The sequence below is a fragment of the Mesocricetus auratus genome, unplaced genomic scaffold (assembly GCF_017639785.1).
Source record: "Mesocricetus auratus isolate SY011 unplaced genomic scaffold, BCM_Maur_2.0 Super-Scaffold_100009, whole genome shotgun sequence".
Taxonomy (NCBI): domain Eukaryota; kingdom Metazoa; phylum Chordata; class Mammalia; order Rodentia; family Cricetidae; genus Mesocricetus; species Mesocricetus auratus.
This window is the reverse complement of record NW_024429193.1, coordinates 30,727,809-30,745,740: the sequence shown is the minus strand read 5'-3', so window position 1 is coordinate 30,745,740 and position 17,932 is coordinate 30,727,809. Positions and strand designations below refer to the sequence as shown.

General features: G+C 40.0%; 1 protein-coding gene across 5 annotated transcripts in view; it reads left to right on the top strand.

Annotated features, from left to right (window-relative positions):
* Positions 1 to 17,932, top strand: part of Zgrf1 (zinc finger GRF-type containing 1) — a 53,645-nt gene that overhangs the window by 5,127 nt on the left and 30,586 nt on the right. For 3 of the 5 annotated variants that reach the window (XM_040751819.1, XM_040751818.1, XM_040751820.1), the window contains exons 4-10: positions 922 to 981; positions 2,658 to 2,843; positions 3,122 to 5,333; positions 9,651 to 9,724; positions 12,655 to 12,840; positions 15,198 to 15,321; positions 17,061 to 17,686. In XM_040751819.1, the coding sequence (XP_040607753.1) occupies positions 922 to 981; positions 2,658 to 2,843; positions 3,122 to 5,333; positions 9,651 to 9,724; positions 12,655 to 12,840; positions 15,198 to 15,321; positions 17,061 to 17,686 (3,468 nt within the window). The remainder of the gene's footprint in view (positions 1 to 921; positions 982 to 2,657; positions 2,844 to 3,121; positions 5,334 to 9,650; positions 9,725 to 12,654; positions 12,841 to 15,197; positions 15,322 to 17,060; positions 17,687 to 17,932) is intronic. The other 2 variants (XM_040751822.1, XM_040751821.1) reach the window with 2 other exon arrangements.

The window sequence follows — 17,932 nt, the reverse complement described above, 5'->3', positions numbered from 1 at the left end:
TGGTAGTCCAGGCTGGTCTCGAACTCACAGAGATCCGCCTGCCTCTGCCTCCTGAGTGCTGGGATTAAAGGCGTGCGCCACCAACCCCCAACACCCTTAAAAGTATATATATACTTTTTTTTTGAGACAGGGCCTTATATAGAGCAGACTGACCTTGTACTCAGAGATCCACATGCCTCTGCCTCTCAAGTGCTGAATTACAGGCATGAACCACCATACCTGCCTTTATTTATTTATTTATTTTGTAAATTTGTAAAGAAGACATTGGAATTGGAGTTACAAGCAATCGTGAGTCACCTGATACGGGTTCTGGAAATGGAACTCATGTCTTCTGGAAGCAAGCATTCTTAGCCACTGAACCATGTCTCCAGTCCCTGATCTCATTTCTAATTGGCCCCATTCAGTGCAATTCTGTTCCCTTCCCAGATCCATTCAAGGATCTTCCTGGTAGGAATTATGCTTTTTATTCCTCTCTTTTTTTTTTTAAGGGTGTTGGGGGTAGGTGTATGTTTGTGTATGAATGCGTAGAGGCTAGAAATCTACACTAGATGTCTCCCAGTCACCTAATATTTTGAGACTGGATCGATCAGCTTCCTTTCCCTTCATCTTCCTCACCTCTGCTAGGGAGACAGGCTCCCACCACCACACCAGGCTTTTATGTGCTGGAAACTAATATTAGGTCCTTTTGCTTGTCATCAGATACTTTACTGAGCTGTTCCCTTGTGCCTGAGTCCTTGAATTTCTTCCTCTGTACCTCAGCTCTCATGCTCAGTGGAAGCAGTAACATTTGAAATAGATGTTCTAAAATGTATATAATTCTTCTAGTACATGATTTTCTTACATGACAAATTTTGATTTGCTATTGAAGATTCTAAGGAATGCAAAAGAAAAATTTGTAATTTTTATCTTGTTTTAAAACAGGCAATTTTATATGACGACAAAGGAGCATGCTTGGAAAGTCTGTTTCTTAAGTGCCTTGAGGTATTTTAATGTGTTTACCTTCCCTTGAAATTTAAAAATTTTCTTAGATACTTCTTTACGTGTGTTGTTAATGATTTAGTTATAGTACTAATGCTGATAATTAAAGCCTATATTATTGTTCACTTAGTATAGTTGTACCTTGTACTAGCAATTTTTAGTTATCATTTCATTTTAATTTTTATGACAATGCTGTGCTGTGTTTACATTAAGAGTGCAGTACAGGAAGGGGTAGTAGCATGTTTATGCTCAGAATGGTGGGTACAGCATGTGGCTCTAGAATCAGCTCCTGTTAGGGGATGGGACCAAAGGCTTCATGCATGTGAGATGTGTGTTCTTCCCCTGGGCTCTGTCTTCAACCTTCACATGGTGGTTGATAGTCTTTTTTTTTTTTTTAAAGATTTATTTATTTATTATGAATACAGTGTTCTGCCTCCATGCATGCCTGCACACCAGAAGAGGGCACCAGATCTCCTTATGGACGGTTGTGAGCCACCATGTGGTTGCTGGGAATTGAACTCAGGATCTCTGGAAGAGCAGCCAATGCTCTTAACCTCTGAGCCAACTCTCCAGCCCTTGATAGCCTTTGAAATTGTTCCCATTTAAATATTTTATCAAAAAGAACATATATACATATGTATTCTTTGTTTTTCTTGTGTTTGAAGAAAAGGAATTGAAGGCGTTAGAACCACTCTGTGCTCCATTCAGACTCTGAAACTCCTGCTGTGCAGTCCATGATCTGTGTCCGCGCACTCCTCAACTAAAAACATAGATCAGCATTGTTCTGAAGATTAGAAATTACCTAATACAATATCATGTGTGAAAATTCATATCATTAAGATCACTGTGGATATTCAGTCATGAAATCTTGTGTCATTAATAGTGGCTGTTCTTAGTCAGACAGTGGTGCACGCCTTTAATTCCAGCACTCAGATGGATCTCTGTGAGTCTGAGGCCAGCCTGGTCTACAGAGTGAGTTCCAGAACAGGCTTCAAAGCTACAGAGAAACCCTGTCTTGAATGCCCGCCAAAAAAAATAGTGGCTGTTCTTTTATATTTAGGTCAAGGGGAGATATTTTCTTAGTAGGTGCTTAATTGATATAATTACTGTTATTTTGTCCTAAGTAGTTTCATTGGTAAATGTTTAATATGGTAAAGATATATTTTCTAAGTTGATAATCTTAGTGTTTTACTCTAGAGTTGGTGACAAATTAATAAAATGACTAAAAATTACTGTTTTTTCAGGGCAAGTGATTATGTATAAAACTAGCCTTATATTTTGATAATTATGAAGTTCCTAGTTCACATACATTTATAGGGATACAGAAATGATGACTTTTTAAAATATTACATTTAGTTATATGGATTCTTAAGTGAATTATGTGAAAGGAAGCTTTATGCTTGTCTTGGTGTTCGTAGCATGTGACACAGGTCCTCTGCAGCACCACAGTATGTACTGCTAAAGAACACATTACTGATCTTTTTATCACATTATTATCAATTTTTTGTGTGTGTTTAACTTGTATATAATAATGAATAGTTGAAGGATTTAGTTATAGATTGATTTCTTTGGCAATTTAGAATATTTATTGGGTGTATTCATTCCTAGTGAGGCTGCTGGTATATAAGGAAAATAAAATGACCCGAATGCAATTTTGATGTTTATACTTTCAAATGTAGGTGAAACCTGGCGATGACTTGGAAAGTGAGCGGTACTTAATCACAATTGAGGAGGCTAAGGCTGCTGGGAGCAGTGCTGTTAAACCGGATGGCACTAGAGAAGCCCTGAAATCAGGTCCAAGGATGCTTATATCCTCAAGCCAGTATCTTGGGTGTCAGCCCTCTGGCTTAAAAAGGAAGGCTACTGTAAGTTTCTGTAGAAACTAATACTTCAATGTATAGTTATAAAGTCATTTTGAAACTAGTAAATTTTTATGATGAGTTGCTGTTAAAATGATACTTCATCGAAAGTAAATCCAAGTTAGAAAAGTCTTACTAATAAATGTTTATATTTTAACTCAGCAAAATTTAAATACTATTTACCTTGGGCAAGACATGCATATCCTTGTTATTCTTTTGGGCAAATTTATTTCACATTTCCTTAGAAATACTGGTATAGCTAATGATTGTTTTAATGTGTTTAGAGTTTTCGAAGACCATATAAGGTGCCAAAGCAAGTGACTGTTACAGAAAATGGTGAATCAGTTGCCTCATCTGGAGATTTGAAAGCTGGCCTGATATTTCCTCTCCCGTTCTCCAGCACACTTCCGTTATTTTCTACTGTTGGTCAGAAAGCTGTAAATCCTATACCGGCAGACAATGAGAATACTGTCACCTTCAGGAGCAGAGAGAGAAGTGACAGCCCCTTTTCACTTGTGTCTTCATCCTTTACTGTTAGCCGGGACACACTAAGTAAAGAGGACAAGTTTTGCTCTGCCATCACTTCTGAAACCCAGCGTTCAGACTCTTTACTGGCCAGTGAGCCCATGAGAAGAAATAATTTGGAATCTCACTGTCCTGGAGTTTCACAAAACATCAGAAGCAAAGCACAAATATTAGCTCTTCTTAAGTCCAAATCAACCAATTTGAGTAAGGATCTGACCTGTGAGATTACAGGGTGTTCTCCTAAGATACAGCCACAGGGGTGTCCGAAGATCACTTCCAAGCCAGAGGAAGAGTATGTTGAGAGAAAGAGTTCAGCGAGTTTACGCTGTGAGCTACTACAGGCAGAAAATCCCACAAGAGCTACAAGCCGGTGGACCGTGTATTTACCCTCCCAGAGTTCACCTGCCTGTTCTCCTAGAGATGAGAATGATACAGAGGACAAACCTGAAGCCCAAGAAGACATTAGTTTATCTGAACTTTCGGTAGAAAAAAACACAGAGCTCTTTAAACCGTGTGCTGAGAAGGGAGAGTTGTACAGTGAAGACAAGGCAGTAGACAGTAATTGCCAGTACTGGAATCATGAGAACTTAGGAGCGCCTTCATTCTGTGAGAACAACTTACTGGTTAGCTGGAGTAGTAAAGAAAATGTCCATCTATTATTGGAACCTGACCTTCAGAACAATAGCAAAGTACTCTCTAATCGAAATGACAAGGTGTGTGTGGAAGGGTTGCTTTGCCCTGGAGGAAGTGTTCAGGGGGCAGCAGATGCAGATGCAGATGCAGCGGTGGAACGAGAGTGTGTATCCTGCTCATCAGTGTCACCATTGCCAGAGACAGAGCATAATCAAATGGAAGCTGAATCTTCTCTAAGTAAGAACTCCAGGATCTCTGATGACATTGCAGACATGGGTTCTAAAAGTAACCCTTCACAACCATTTTTGGAAGTTTCTTTTGATCTGAGTAATTTTGAGACCAGTGACACTGATGAGGAGGCGTCACTAGAAGACAACAAACTTTCCCAGAATTCAGAGAGTAGAGAAAAGGAAATTTTGCTCACAGACGATTCATGTGTTCAAAAGAGCTGTGGGGATATAGGCTGCCAAGAAATTGCACGGAAACCCTTGTCATTCCTGCCCTCTGTCAGTGGCAAGCCTAAAGAGATCCTTCCTGCTAACGAGACTCTGTTGTCAGAGTTTTGTGATAGAACCTGTGTGGGTTTTTATGCAGGACTTCATGAAGATGCAAACTCTGGAAAAGCAGTACAGGAGCAGTGTGGTGACACAGGGAGCAGTTCAGACTTCTCACAGGAGTGGAATGAGGATGTACCAGTAGATAGCAAAGAAGATGCTAATAATTCTATCCACAGAAATGGAATTAATTATGGTATTGTTTCACCCTCAGATAAACCCAAAGGTATGAATAAAAGTTTGTGTACTCCTTATTTTTTAAACACAGTCACTAATCGAGCTCCTGAAAACAGTGACCAGTTCTCAGAAGGTACTCCACCTCAGCCTTTTATTTTGAGAAGTCACATAGATAAAGATGATGAGCAAGTTTTATCACCAGTCTCTAGCAGTGGCATTAGTATCCAGCTATTGAATACTACTCAGGATCACTCTGAATGTCATGAACTAGATGAATCCAACACCCAGGTTTCTTTATTTTACCCTCTGAGAGCAAAACATCCTGTTTACAAAGACACTGAAGCATACATTCCTGAATCTGAAGATTTAGGAAGGATTAGAAGTTTGCCATGTGATCGTTTTGAATTGCAAACTATACAGAGAAGCCAACAATCCTGGGATACTTCTAGAAATTCTTCAGAACTTCCTGAAGTAATAAATAACATGCCCTTTTTAAAGTCACTGTCTAAGCCTACCAGAGCTTCAGGAAGCTTGGCAATACTGAAGAAAAAACATACCTTTCAACAAGAAGCTCAGCATGTACGAGACCCAGCTGTCAGTCCTGAAGGTTAGAGTCACCTGTCTTATTTTGGTTGTAGCTCAAAGGAAGGGAAGATACTAGCTGTCTGCAGTATTAGAGATTTACATATGTGGTGGCTGAGCTTGGTGGCTTATTCCTGTAATCTTGCACCTGGAAAGTACAGGCAGTATCAGGAGAATTCTAAGTTATCCTAAACTGTAGAGTGAGTTTGAGGCTATGTAAGATCCTCCCTCAACAAATTGGGACAGGATTACACAGTGTAATCTGCTGTGGAATATTTCTTTACACTTTGTGGGGAAAAATACACACACACACACACACACACACACACACACACACACACATATGTCTCTGTGTTTGGTGAAATAAACAAGCTGACCGACCAGTAACTGAACAGGATATAGTTAGATGGGAAAGCCAAATGGAGAGTGATGGGATGAAGGGAGGAGTCAGGAGTCATCACTCAGACATGGAGCAGGAGATGAACGTACCAGGTTAATAAAGGTACCGCCTTGGGGCAGAGGGTAAATAAGGAGTGGGGGTTAACTTAAACTCTAAGAGCTAGTTAGTAGCAAGTCTAGCATTTCTAATTAATAAAAGCCTCAGAGTGGTTATTTGGAACCGGGGAGTTCGGATAGGAAACTTCTGCCTACAGTAACCTATGTTTGGTAATGACAACTCTAATGGAGGATAACATAGTGATGACTAAGTCTCCTTCCTACCACAGTTCCTCAGTCTAGTCAACAATACCCAGTCTCTAGGGCATCCTTCCTGAAATACCCTGTGCATATGCAGCACGCACTTTGACAGGAGTAAGCAAGGATATATTTAGGTTAAGCATACTAATAAAAAACGTGCTTTCCCTTTATTTGTTTGTACCCTGACCCCAAGCCTGAGATACAAGAGTGTCCTCTGCTCTAATATGTAATGTTTCTTTACTCCCACAGTGTGAAAGGGCCCTGACTCAGGATACTTTACTCACCAAATTCTACAGTGCATACCTAATAGGTGCCAAATATGTTATTGCCAGCAGAAAAAACTATTAATTTTGTAAAGTTCACAAGTCCTGGGAGCCACGTTTTAGTAAGCAAAGTTGAGCCTCTCTTAGATTTCATAATCATCCTGCCTTTTTTATGAACCCTCTTTCTTTATCTGTTTTTTAAGTGTGTATTGGTCTTTTTATTCTTGATTTATAAGCAATTTTTATGTATTGGCAATATTAATCCTTTATGATATCTGTTGCATGTGTGTGTGTTTGGTTTTTTTTTTTTTTTTGCTTGTTCATCTTTATAGCTCTGTAGACCAGGCTGGCTTCGAACTCACATATGAGTACCTCTGCCTCCTGAGTGCTGGGATTAAAGGTGTGCACCACCACCCAGTTTGTGTGTGTTATTAAAGATTTATGTATGAGTGATCTGTGCATGTAAAACTTTATGCCCGAGGAGGGCATCAGATCCCTCTATAGATGGTTATGAGCCACCATATGGTTGCTGGTAATTGAAATTCAGGATCTCTGGAAGAGCAGCCAGTGCTCTTAACCACCAAGCCATCTCTCCAGCCTCAATGTTGTGTATTTTTTTTTAAAGATTTATTTATTTATTATGTATACAGTGTTCTGTCCCATGTATGTCTGCAGGCTAGAAGAGGGCACCAGATCTCATTACAGATGGTTGTGAGCCACCATGTGGTTGCTGGGAATTGGACTGAGGGAGCACCTCTGGAAGAGCAGCCAATGCTCTTAACCTCTGAGCCATCTCTGCAGCCCGTGTGTATGTTTTAAAGCAGCATCTTGTTGCATAGCTCTGACTGATCTGTAATGTATGAAGATAAATGAACAACACTCTGTGCTACCCATTGTTAAAATTAAATCTTTTTGTTGTTTTTTTCAGACAGGGTTTTTTTGTGTAGCACTGGCTGTCCTGGAACTCACTCTTAGATCAGGCTGGCCTCAAACTCCAGGATCTGCCTGCCTCTGCCTCTGGAGTGCAGGGACTAAAGGCGTGCACCACTACCAACTGGCCTTAAAATTAAATTCTCATTTGTATATCACAGGTCATTTTTACTAAAAGTGTGAGAGAATTTCCATACATTCTGAAATTCTTTGAAATGTGGTTAAATTTGATAGTAATGGCAGTTTATTTGCAATAAAAATTTAATAGTAAATATGAATAAATATAATTGATTTATCGAAGATTTGGGAAATGTAGTATTTTATTTTGAGACAATGATTATTTCATCAAGTTGGAAGAGAAGATTATAGCTCCTCCATGTCAGTTGAGGTCGTTATGTTCTGTGATGAACTTAAACACCAAACTATTGAATCATTGGTGGAACAGGACATGCAAGGTTGGCTTCTTGCACGCCTCTGGCCAGAACATTTTCATCTACTCATCAGCACATAATTATGTCTTTATTTAAGGACCACATTATTTAAAGTTTTTGTTAATTAATTAACATTGAACTCACAACCAACAGCACTGTGAGTTGTGCCTGATCAAAACAATCCATAGGTATCTCTGCAGCAGACATCACACCTGTATCACACTTAAGGACACTAGATAGCATTAATTCTAGGGAACTTTAAAAATAGTAAACTTGCCGGGTGGTGGTGGCGCACGCCTTTAATCCCAGCACTCGGGAGGCAGAGGCAGGCGGATCTCTGTGAGTTTGAGGCTGGGGAGAAACCCTGTCTCATAAAACCAAAAAAAAAAAAAAATAGTAAACTCAATAAAAACAAAAATATGAGAATTTTGCTAGTAAATAAACTGAAAAAATACTTATGTGTACAGTATAAAATGAGGCAGTGTCGTCTGTTGCTAGTGTCTTTCCTTCTGTGCTGCTGGTCTGCCACCTCGTTAGCTTATACTCTGCTTTCTTTTTCATACTCGCTTCTGTAGTATAGCTTAGCTTTGCTTTAGGTCTCAGCTGAGTGTACGTCCCAGGAGAGATCTTTCCAGAACATTCTGTGTTTTATTGTATCACCTTTCTGTATGACATCCTTTTCTGCATTTGTCTGGTTTAATTGTGTCTCCTTTGTCATTCCCTTTTCACCGTATGTCTCCAGTGCTGGTTGGCCATATTGGTACCTACCCTAATCCCAACACTCTGGACAACACATCTCTGCTCTACATAATGAGTTGCAGGCTAGCAAGTTAAAAAAAAAATCTGGTGCCCTCTTCTGGCGTGCAGGCAGAACATTGTATACATATTAATAAATAAATAAAATCTTTAAAAAAAAAATCCCAAGCTATAGCCAGATGGAATTAAGACAGGTTTGGATAGACTGGTGCTCCCTGCCCCACTCTGGTTGTGCATAGCAATAGTGTAAAAGTTTTCTTTTTTTTTTTTTTTTTTTTTTTTTTGGTTTTTCAAGACAGGGTTTCTCTGTGGCTTTGGAGACTGTCCTGGAGCTCGCTCTGTAGATCAGGCTGGCATCGAACTCACAGAGATCTGCCTGCCTCTGCCTCCCAAGTGCTGGGATTAAAGGCGTGTGCCACCAACGCCCGGCTTAGTGTAAAAGTTTTCTAAGCTTTCTTGTTCTCAACAGTTGGGCAGTACTTCCTTTTTAGCATTTGTAATATAGGTGATGAATATATTCTATTGGCTTAGAATATATTATTTTTTAAGCTAGGTTGACAAAAAATATGCAAGAATATATCCCCACTAAGAGCTAGTGACCAGTAAGGGAACTGGAGAGATGGCTCAATAGTTATGAAAAACTTGCTGTTTCTGCAGAGAATCCAGGTCTGGTTCCCAACATCCTCTGTAGGCACCTAGAATGCATATGGTGCATATATATGCATGTAGACAAATACTCCTGCAAAATACAGAAATTTATTTATTTGAGGCAGTGTCTCTCAAATAGCCCTGGCTCTCCTAGAACTCACAGAACTCATAGTAGCTGGGCTTGAACCTACAATCTACCTCTTCTTCCTGAGAACTGGGATTAAAGGCGTGTGCCCACCCCGGTCTTAATTTTTTTTTTTTCGAGACAGGGTTTCTCTGTGGCTTTGGAGGCTGTCCTGGAACTAGCTCTTATAGACCAGGCTGGTCTCGAACTCACAAAGATCCGCCTGTCTCTGCCTCCCGAGTGCTGGGATTAAAGGCGTGCGCCACCAACGCCCGGCTGCCAGTAATGTTTTCATTTTAATTATATTGAATTTTTGCCTTGAGAATGTACCATCTTACACAGAACAGTAACTGAATCTTTACTCACATTCCAGATTAAACCATTATCAAGACATTCCTCCTTAAAATGCATTACTTTAGTTTTAGAAATAAATGTAATTTTGGAAACATTGTGATGCATATGATACATAAGACTGTTTAATTTTTTCATCCTAGCCAGGAAATCACCTGCCACAGTAGTTTCACACACTCTGCTAGAGCGTCCTCTTGAGCAGTGGGCTTCTCAGCAGGTACATATGTATCTCTCTCTAAACTACTGTGTGTTCCTTGTATAGAAAATAATGATATTCCCATAAGTGTATAGCATATATTTTGATCATACTTTCTCAGTACTGTCTCCTCTTGTGTCTGCATCTCTTGCCATATAGTTGATAAGTATTGTCTTGGTTAGGGTTGCTATTGCTATGATGAAACACCATGACCAAAAGCAAGTTGGGAAGGGCTTATTTGGTTTATACCTCTACATCCTTCCTTCATCATTGAAGGAAGTTGGGGTAGGAACTCAAACAGGTCAGGAACCTGTAGTTAGGAGCTGATGCAGAGGTCATGAAGGGGTGTGGTGCTGCTTTCTGTCTTGCTTCCCATGGCTTGCTCATGCTTTCTTATAGAACTCAAGACTGTTAAGCCCAAGAGTGGCACCACCCACAATAAGCTGAACTGTTCCTCATCAATTACTAGTTAAGAAAATGCCCTACAGGCTTTTCTTTTTTTTTTTCTCTTTTTCTTTTTTTATTATTTATTTTTCAGTTTAAATTTAGATTAGAAACAAGGTTGCTTCACAAGTCAGTTCCAGGTCCCTCTCCCTTTCCCTCCCCTCCTCCCATGCCCTTCCCCCAACCCCCCCCATTATCCCCTCATTTCCCCAGGGAGGGTGAGGCACCTCCATGGGGGTGTCCATAGTCCTACAGGCTTTTCTATAGTCCAATCTTAGAGGCATTTTCTCAAGTGAGGCTCCCTTCTCTCTGATGACTCTAGTTTGTATCAAGTTGACACAAAACTAGCCAGCATAACTGATCCCTGGTCAACTTGACACATGAACACATCACTGTTAAGCTGCAACCTTTCCTTTCTTGTTTATCCCAAGATCACATATTACTATAAACATCACAATATGAAACTTTTTAAAAACTTAAGTCCCATTGATGTTACAAAGTCAAACACTTAAAATCAGCCTGTTCTACAAAGCAAGTACCAGGATAGCCAGGACTGTTGTGTAAAAACTCTGTCTCAAAAAACCAAGAAAAAAAATTCAAAGTAAAAATCCAGAATCCCCTTAAAAGTTCCAAGTATTTAAACTGTGGGTTCCTGTGAGATCAATGAAAAGTTAAATACCAGAGCACAGTCACAATCAAAGCAAAACAAAACACCACTATAAATAATTCAGTGTCCAGTATCTGGGATTCACTCATGATTTCGGTTCCTCCAAGGGGCCCAGGTTACTTCTGGGCTCCATCCTCTGCAGCTCATACAGCTTGTCCTCTAGACTTGCTTCTGTTCTTGGTGATCATCCCATGGTACTGGCATCTCCAAAGTTCTGGAGTCTCTTGTAGCAACTAAATTGTACTTTCATCAATAGCCTGTCTCTTCTGCATGGCCCCTTTAACTGCTACTGAGGGTGCATCTTCTCCAGTGGCCTCTCCTGGCCTCACAGTGCCAAGCCTCGGCTGCTTCATGCCCTCACGCTACGAAGTTCATTTGCCAGCACAAGTTACAGCTTTGGCCACCTCTGGAACACAGCTTGCATGTGCTGACCCTGAGGAACCACTTCCCAGAAGATTTCACCTCAGTGATGTTGATTTCTTAAGCACAGGTGATTCTTCAGCCCTCCTGACTGGCACCCATTGTCCCAGCAAAACAAAGGTTTTTATTTTTATTTAGTGGTTCTGGTCTTTTGTTAATCACAGCCAATTCTTCAACTCCAGCTGACCAGACACCACAGACTCTGAACGCAAATGGTCTGGTAGTTTTTGCTACCATCTGAAACGTCACAAGCCAGGTCTCCATTGCCTACACTGCTCTCAAAATTCTTATTTTGCAAGCTCCTGTGGAACAGCCCACTGAGGTTTGAACACTCAATGGCTTTTCCAGCCCAAAGTTCCAGAGTCCTTCCACAATCCTCCCTAAAACACTGTAGGCTGGGCCCTTCCTCATAAATTACTCACTAAGAAAATGCCCTCCAAGCTTGTTTACAGTCCAGTCTTACAGAGGCATTTTCTCAGCTGAGGCTCCTTCCTGTCTGATAACGCTAGCAGGCCTCAAGTTGACATGGAACTAGCCAGCACAAGAAGGTTGTGTAAATTATACTAGAATTGCAGCAGTAAAGAAGGACCCAGACTCTCTTGATTCATATAACTCCCCTCACAATTAAGTAATTGCTAAACTTTATTTACTGGCCCAACAAATGCATGACAGTCTATTTGTTGAATACTAGCACTGAATGATAAGTATGTATGCCTTAGTAACTTGCCAGTTTATTACCAAGTGAACAAGCTATGAATGCAGTATATGCCCATCAGGTACTGTAATGTATTGCATTTTCTAAATTGAAGCTCTCTAAAAAAGCATTTAAGTTTCATGTCTTTCAAATGAACCTTAGGATCTTTACTTCTAAGTAACAGTAGATTCAGAGGATCTGTAGTTATCCTCTGGTTAATCCATCCATTCATTAGAGATAAATACTTTAAGGATATTCTGTTGGCCTTTTAAGCTAGTTTCCCTGTATCCTGGGTGGGCTTTGTTAAACCCTGTGTAGAGTAAAATGCTGAGTCCTCAAGGGGGCAGCAGAGGAAGCCATTTGAGTCCTGAAAATAGAGGCCATAGCGGCCAGCAGGAAGTCTCTGAGGGAGGAAACCTACATTGCAGTCACTCTTGAGAGCATGAGGGCTGCAGAGATCCCACTGTCTGCCACATAGTTAAGTCTGACAGTGTACAGACCTCAAGCAAAGCAAAGGCCTCTTCATTTCCTCTCGTTTCTATTGTGTGTTTATTGATTGCTTTCTGTGTGACATGGTGATGATTCTTAGATGAGACAAAAAGATCTGTACACTCAAAGGGCTTACAATACATTAGCATACAATAAGGAGGACTATTCCTATATGTATATATCATGTATATATGTCATACACTTACGAAGTTCCTATTTTTAATAATTTACCTCTAGCCTGTTGAGTTTCAAGGACATCAGGTGAAAGGATCGGCCACTAGTGGCGTAATGGTCAGAGGACACAGCATACAGCTAGGATGCAGTCAGTCTCCAGACAGTGTTGAGTACGAAAACTTCATGACACATACTCCTGTTTGGACACCAGAGTTGCCTAATGCTTGTGTGCAGACTGACTTCTTGCAGGTAAAAGTCATTTTTACAGTTTTGTTTTACCAAGTTTCCTTTTTGGCAGTACTGAATTTTGTAAATCTTTATAGAAAAGGAGTCCAAGGATAAATTGACAAGAACCATAATGAATCTAGTCAGTATACAGAAGGCACTCGTGTCTTCAGATTTGTTGGCATGTTTGTAATTTTCCATTTTATCCTTTCAGCAGTGCCAGGTTTTGAGCTTTATTGGGGTAAATCAGCTTACATAGTATTAATCTTTCCTCTCATAAGTACCTTGGTTTGCTTTTCTTCTGTGTTGCCAAGCCTATCCAATTTCCCACTCTTCATAATATTAAAATTTGTGGTCACTATTGCCTGAATTATTGAAAAAGAAACTTGCTGTGTATAATGGCTTTTGACTGTAAATTTCAGCATTTAAGAGGCTGCAGCAGAAAATTTTCTGTTGAGGCCAGCCTGGCTGTAATAGAGTTCTAGGTAGTCAAGGAACAAAAGAGGAAGAAATTTGTGTACTGTGTACATTGCTGAACACCATTTCATATTCTGTTAACCATTTGTGTATTCAATATACAACAGTTATGTAATGTTTCAAGAAATCTCGGTTTAGAGTTTAAGGCTAGTTTGGCCTATGAATAAATGAGGCAAATTCTTGTCCTCATAGAACTTCCATGCTAATGGAATGAGACCAGAAAACAGATAAATACATGGTACCTAGAAGGGCTTACGTGGTCCAAGTAAGGGTATAGCCGTGCAAGTGGTGGCAGTACGGCCGGGCTGGCTTCTGTTCTATTAGGTAAAGTCCGCATTCTCTGATAAGGTGACATTGAAGTAGAGATGAGAAGGCCGTGGCAATATCTGTGAGGAAAGGAATTTGTGGCAAGTTGACCAATCTGTAGAATAGTGAGGAGGACTGAATGAGGGACAAGGACAGTGACAGAAGTGAGGTCAGAGAGCAGGCAAGGGGCCTGTCAGGTAGGGCTGGGTAAGGTACCACAGAGCAGCCACGTATGCATTGAAAGACACTGGGGCAATTAGAGGCTTTGGAGCAATGAAGAAAAATGATTGAGCTTTATTTTTAGAAGCAGCTCTGGCCAATTGTGGAGAATGTACTAGGGGAACAGGGTGGAATGCTTAAATTTTTCTCCTTTTATGTGTCTGGGTGTTTTGCCTGCATGTATGTCTGCACCACTTGCATGTCTGGTGCTCTGGGAAACTAGAAGAGAGCGTTGGATTCCCTGAAACTGGATAGTTGTGAGCTGCCTTATCAGTGCTAGGAACTGAAGAACAAACACTTTTAATTGCTAAGCCGTCTCTCCAGCCCCTTGTTTTGTTTTTTGAATCGGGGCCTCACAGTGTAGTTCTGACTGGCCTCACTCACTGTGTAGACCAGGCTGACCCTGAACTCACAGATCTGCTTGCCTCTGTCTCCAGAATGCCTGACAGTTCTTTACTGTTAACTTGACAAAGCCTAGAGTCTCCGGGGAGGAGGGACTCTCGATTGAGCAATTACTCAGATCAGATTGGCTTGTGGTCATGTCTTTGAAGAACTATCTTGATTGTTAATTGATGTGGGCAGTGCCATCCCTGGACAGGTGGTCTTGAGCTGTGTAAGAGCCAGCAAGCCAATAAGGAGTATTTCTTCATGATTTCTGATTCAGTGCCTGCCTGGGTTCTTGGCCCAGCTTATCCAAGTAATGGACTGTTACCTGAAAGTGTAAGCTGAAATAAACCATTTCCTCTGTTTAGTTGCTTTTGGTAATGGTGATTATGATAACAACAAAAGGCAACCTAGAACCGTATTGAGTGTAACTGTCATTAGGATTTGATTTTGGCGAAAAGCTGCAGCACAACTTAAATGCTGTTCTAGTGAGAATAGCAGTGAATTAATTATATGGCCGTTCAGATCTGAATATATTTAAAAGGTCCCTACACTTAGAAGGACTAGCTTGAAATTTATATGTATATAAATTTCATATATATATCAGCTATTGTAACCCTAAGTCTAAAAACATAAAACTGCTCAGATCTTGAGTATGCAGGAATATAGTTTGCACAGTCCATACATGAGATGGGACTTGGGCTGAGCCCTTAGAATGGAAGTTTACCTTCAAAACTAAGTCCTCATAATGGAATCGGTCCAAATCAGAATGGCACCCAGTTCACAATAAGGCCTAATCTTTTTTTGTACTTAAAAATTATTGTTTATGTTAGTAAGTTTTTCCTAGCCTGTTCTTTTTGCTGAAAATATTAATAGTTCTTTGGTCCTAATGTGCTTAGAGTAGTTACTTCTAGAATAGAGGTTACTAGATCCAAACTAATAGAAAAAGATGCACTAAGAACATTTTAGTTAGTGATTTTCTTTTTTCTGGACAGGTGATTTCACCAGAACAAAAGATCTCTACATCAAGCCCTGCACCTACTTTTTCTTTCGATACAAGAAATGAAGACTATGTGCTTGAGTTTTCTGAGGAGTCTCTGAAAGCAAGGACTTTCCCTGGTGATCTTCATTTTCTGCTTTTATCTGTCCGACGGTTACTGGGCTAGAAGTGACAGGAAACCCGCTGTCTTTTTTTCTGTTGTGGATGCTGTTTCAACTGCATTTCTTCTCTAGTTCTTGCCCCCTCCTCTGCTGTCTCTTCACTACCTCTGGAAGTGTCTCTACTGTTGAAGGACTTCTTGCAGCTAAAACACCAACGCTTGGCTCCTCTTTTATCTTGCTATGAAGTAGCTCATAGCAAATGTCTCATCAGCACCATGGTTGACCTTGGCATTACCTCTTCGTCTCCTTTTTACTTTGGGATACTGTCTGTATCAGGAACTCATCAGTGGCTGATGCCATCCATCATTGTTCTCAGGCCTCAAGTGTTTACATCCATTTTGACTTTTAAGCCATTTTCTGCTTCTTGAAAAGTTTATTGTTTAATAGGATCTCTTCCCACTAACTTCTATTTTTCCTTATGCTTCCAATTATGTGTTTATTTCTTAGTCTGAAGTTGGGTTTGGTGACAGGCAAAGTTTTATGTGGTTTTTGGTTGTGAATTGATGATTGGTATGAAAAAGAAAAAAATTAATGTGAATCAGTAGTTGAGTTGGAGTTGGCTTTATGGTTGTGTCTGGTTGAAGGTGGAAAAAAAGGGAAAGTAGGAGATGTGAATGGGGTGGGGATGGGTGTGAGATAGTATTCTTATAATCCCAGCACTCACAAGACAAGGCAGGAGGATTGGTACATAAAAGGCTAACTTGGGCTACTTGGGGGTAAAATAAAGGATTCAGAAGAGTTTGTATGGGGGGAGTCTATCCTCTGATGTGGACATGAATCTTTAGTTCTGTGATGGAGTTTTAGTTTCTATCACTTACTTAATTGGATTCTAATATAACACTTTATCAAAGAATATTCATTGGCTTACTTTCTGCTACTTCTCAAATGATCATCAAAATTTATTCCCTATAAAGTATAGGCTGTATCAAATAAAGTAAGAACCTATATTTTTAGATAAAGACTTTAATAATATTCAATTCCTATGCAGTTTTGCTGATTCATTAATATACCCAATAGATATTTACTTCTTTTTTTTACGCTTTCAGTAGTGTCTCTATTCCAATATCTACTTTTAGAAAGAAGAAATTATAAAACTTATTCAGACAAAATCTGACATGAGTTCACTATTCCATCTATGTGATTAATTTAACATATAAAGCTAAAAACTTTTTTGTTGTGAAAGGTGTCATATTTCATAAATATAATAAGTTAAATATAGTTACAAACACATCATACTAAGTGAGCTATTAACTTTGTCTACAGAAGGAATGTGAACAGATATCAACTTATTCTGTGTTCTTTCTGACTGTGCCACTTGATATCCACTGTGATCTCTGGACCTTTGTTACCTCATTGTAAAATGAGAGTGATGTAGCTTCACTCAGATTTGAATGCTTTGAAAAGTTAGATGTTCTGTAAATATGATAAGTAATTAAATTAGATACTTAGTTCTGTAGAGACGAGAAGAACTTATATTTGGCAGCATTAAAAGGGTCTTCAGATCTAGAAATTAAATTTTGAACCTTTAGATTTTGATATTAAAGCATTCACTTTGGGGGGAGCAATAAAATTGTGTTATCTTTTTCTACACAGAAAGTCAGACCATTCTGCCCTTGCCCATGCACCAAATATTTTCTAGAGTCTGAGTGATGGCTGGTTAAACATTAGTAGTGAGTCAGCATTATGTTTTCTTTCAGGATTGAAAAACAGTGGTTTTCTGGAGAGTAAGAACCTTCAAAGGTTTCCATTTGCAAGTAGAGCCTCAGTTCCTTTCATTGCTTTGCCACCGGATGATTCTTGTTCATTTATGACTGATGATGATGTTCCAGAGTCGTCTTCTGTGTCGAACCTGGGTGAAGAATCAGTTCTTTCCCTTGATCTTGGACCTAAGGACCAGGGTGAGACTTCTTCCTGGGAAGGGTCTAGAGACGGGACTCAAGGAGATGCTTCACTGCATTATAAGAATTCTACTCAAAGCAAGTGGCTGAAATATCAAAACACATTTCAGTGCAACTCAGCTGCTCTGAACAGAATTGATGGTGAAGTGACAGAGGGCATCTTTGCTGAGGCTATCTCTGGGATGCAGTCTAGCCACACAAGTGAGAGGCAGCATCATGCTGTGACTGAGAGCTCTGTAGACCAGGTGCACTTGCAGATGATGAAAGGCATGCTCTATCAACAGCAACAGGACTTTAGCAGTCAAGACTTGCTTCCCAGAAAGAGACCTCTTTCTCTGAATTCAAGGCAGACTTCCAAGACTGAGGAAATTCAAGCTATGTTAGGAAGCTCCACCAGCTACAACTCCAGAGTCAAAGATTTACAGGTGAGGGATGTCATCAGGCTCTCTGTGCGTTTTTCACCCAGTAGTTACTGTCTGAATTCCAACAGAAGAATAAGCAAATTGTCTGGGACCAGTTTACTTTTTTAAAGAAATTCTTTTTTTGGTTTTGGTTTTTCAAGACAGGGTTTCTCTGTTTGTTTTGGAGGCTGTCCTGAAACTTGGTCTGTAGACCAGGCTAGCCTCGAACTCACAGAGATCCGCTTGCCTCTGCTTCCCGAGTGCTGGGAT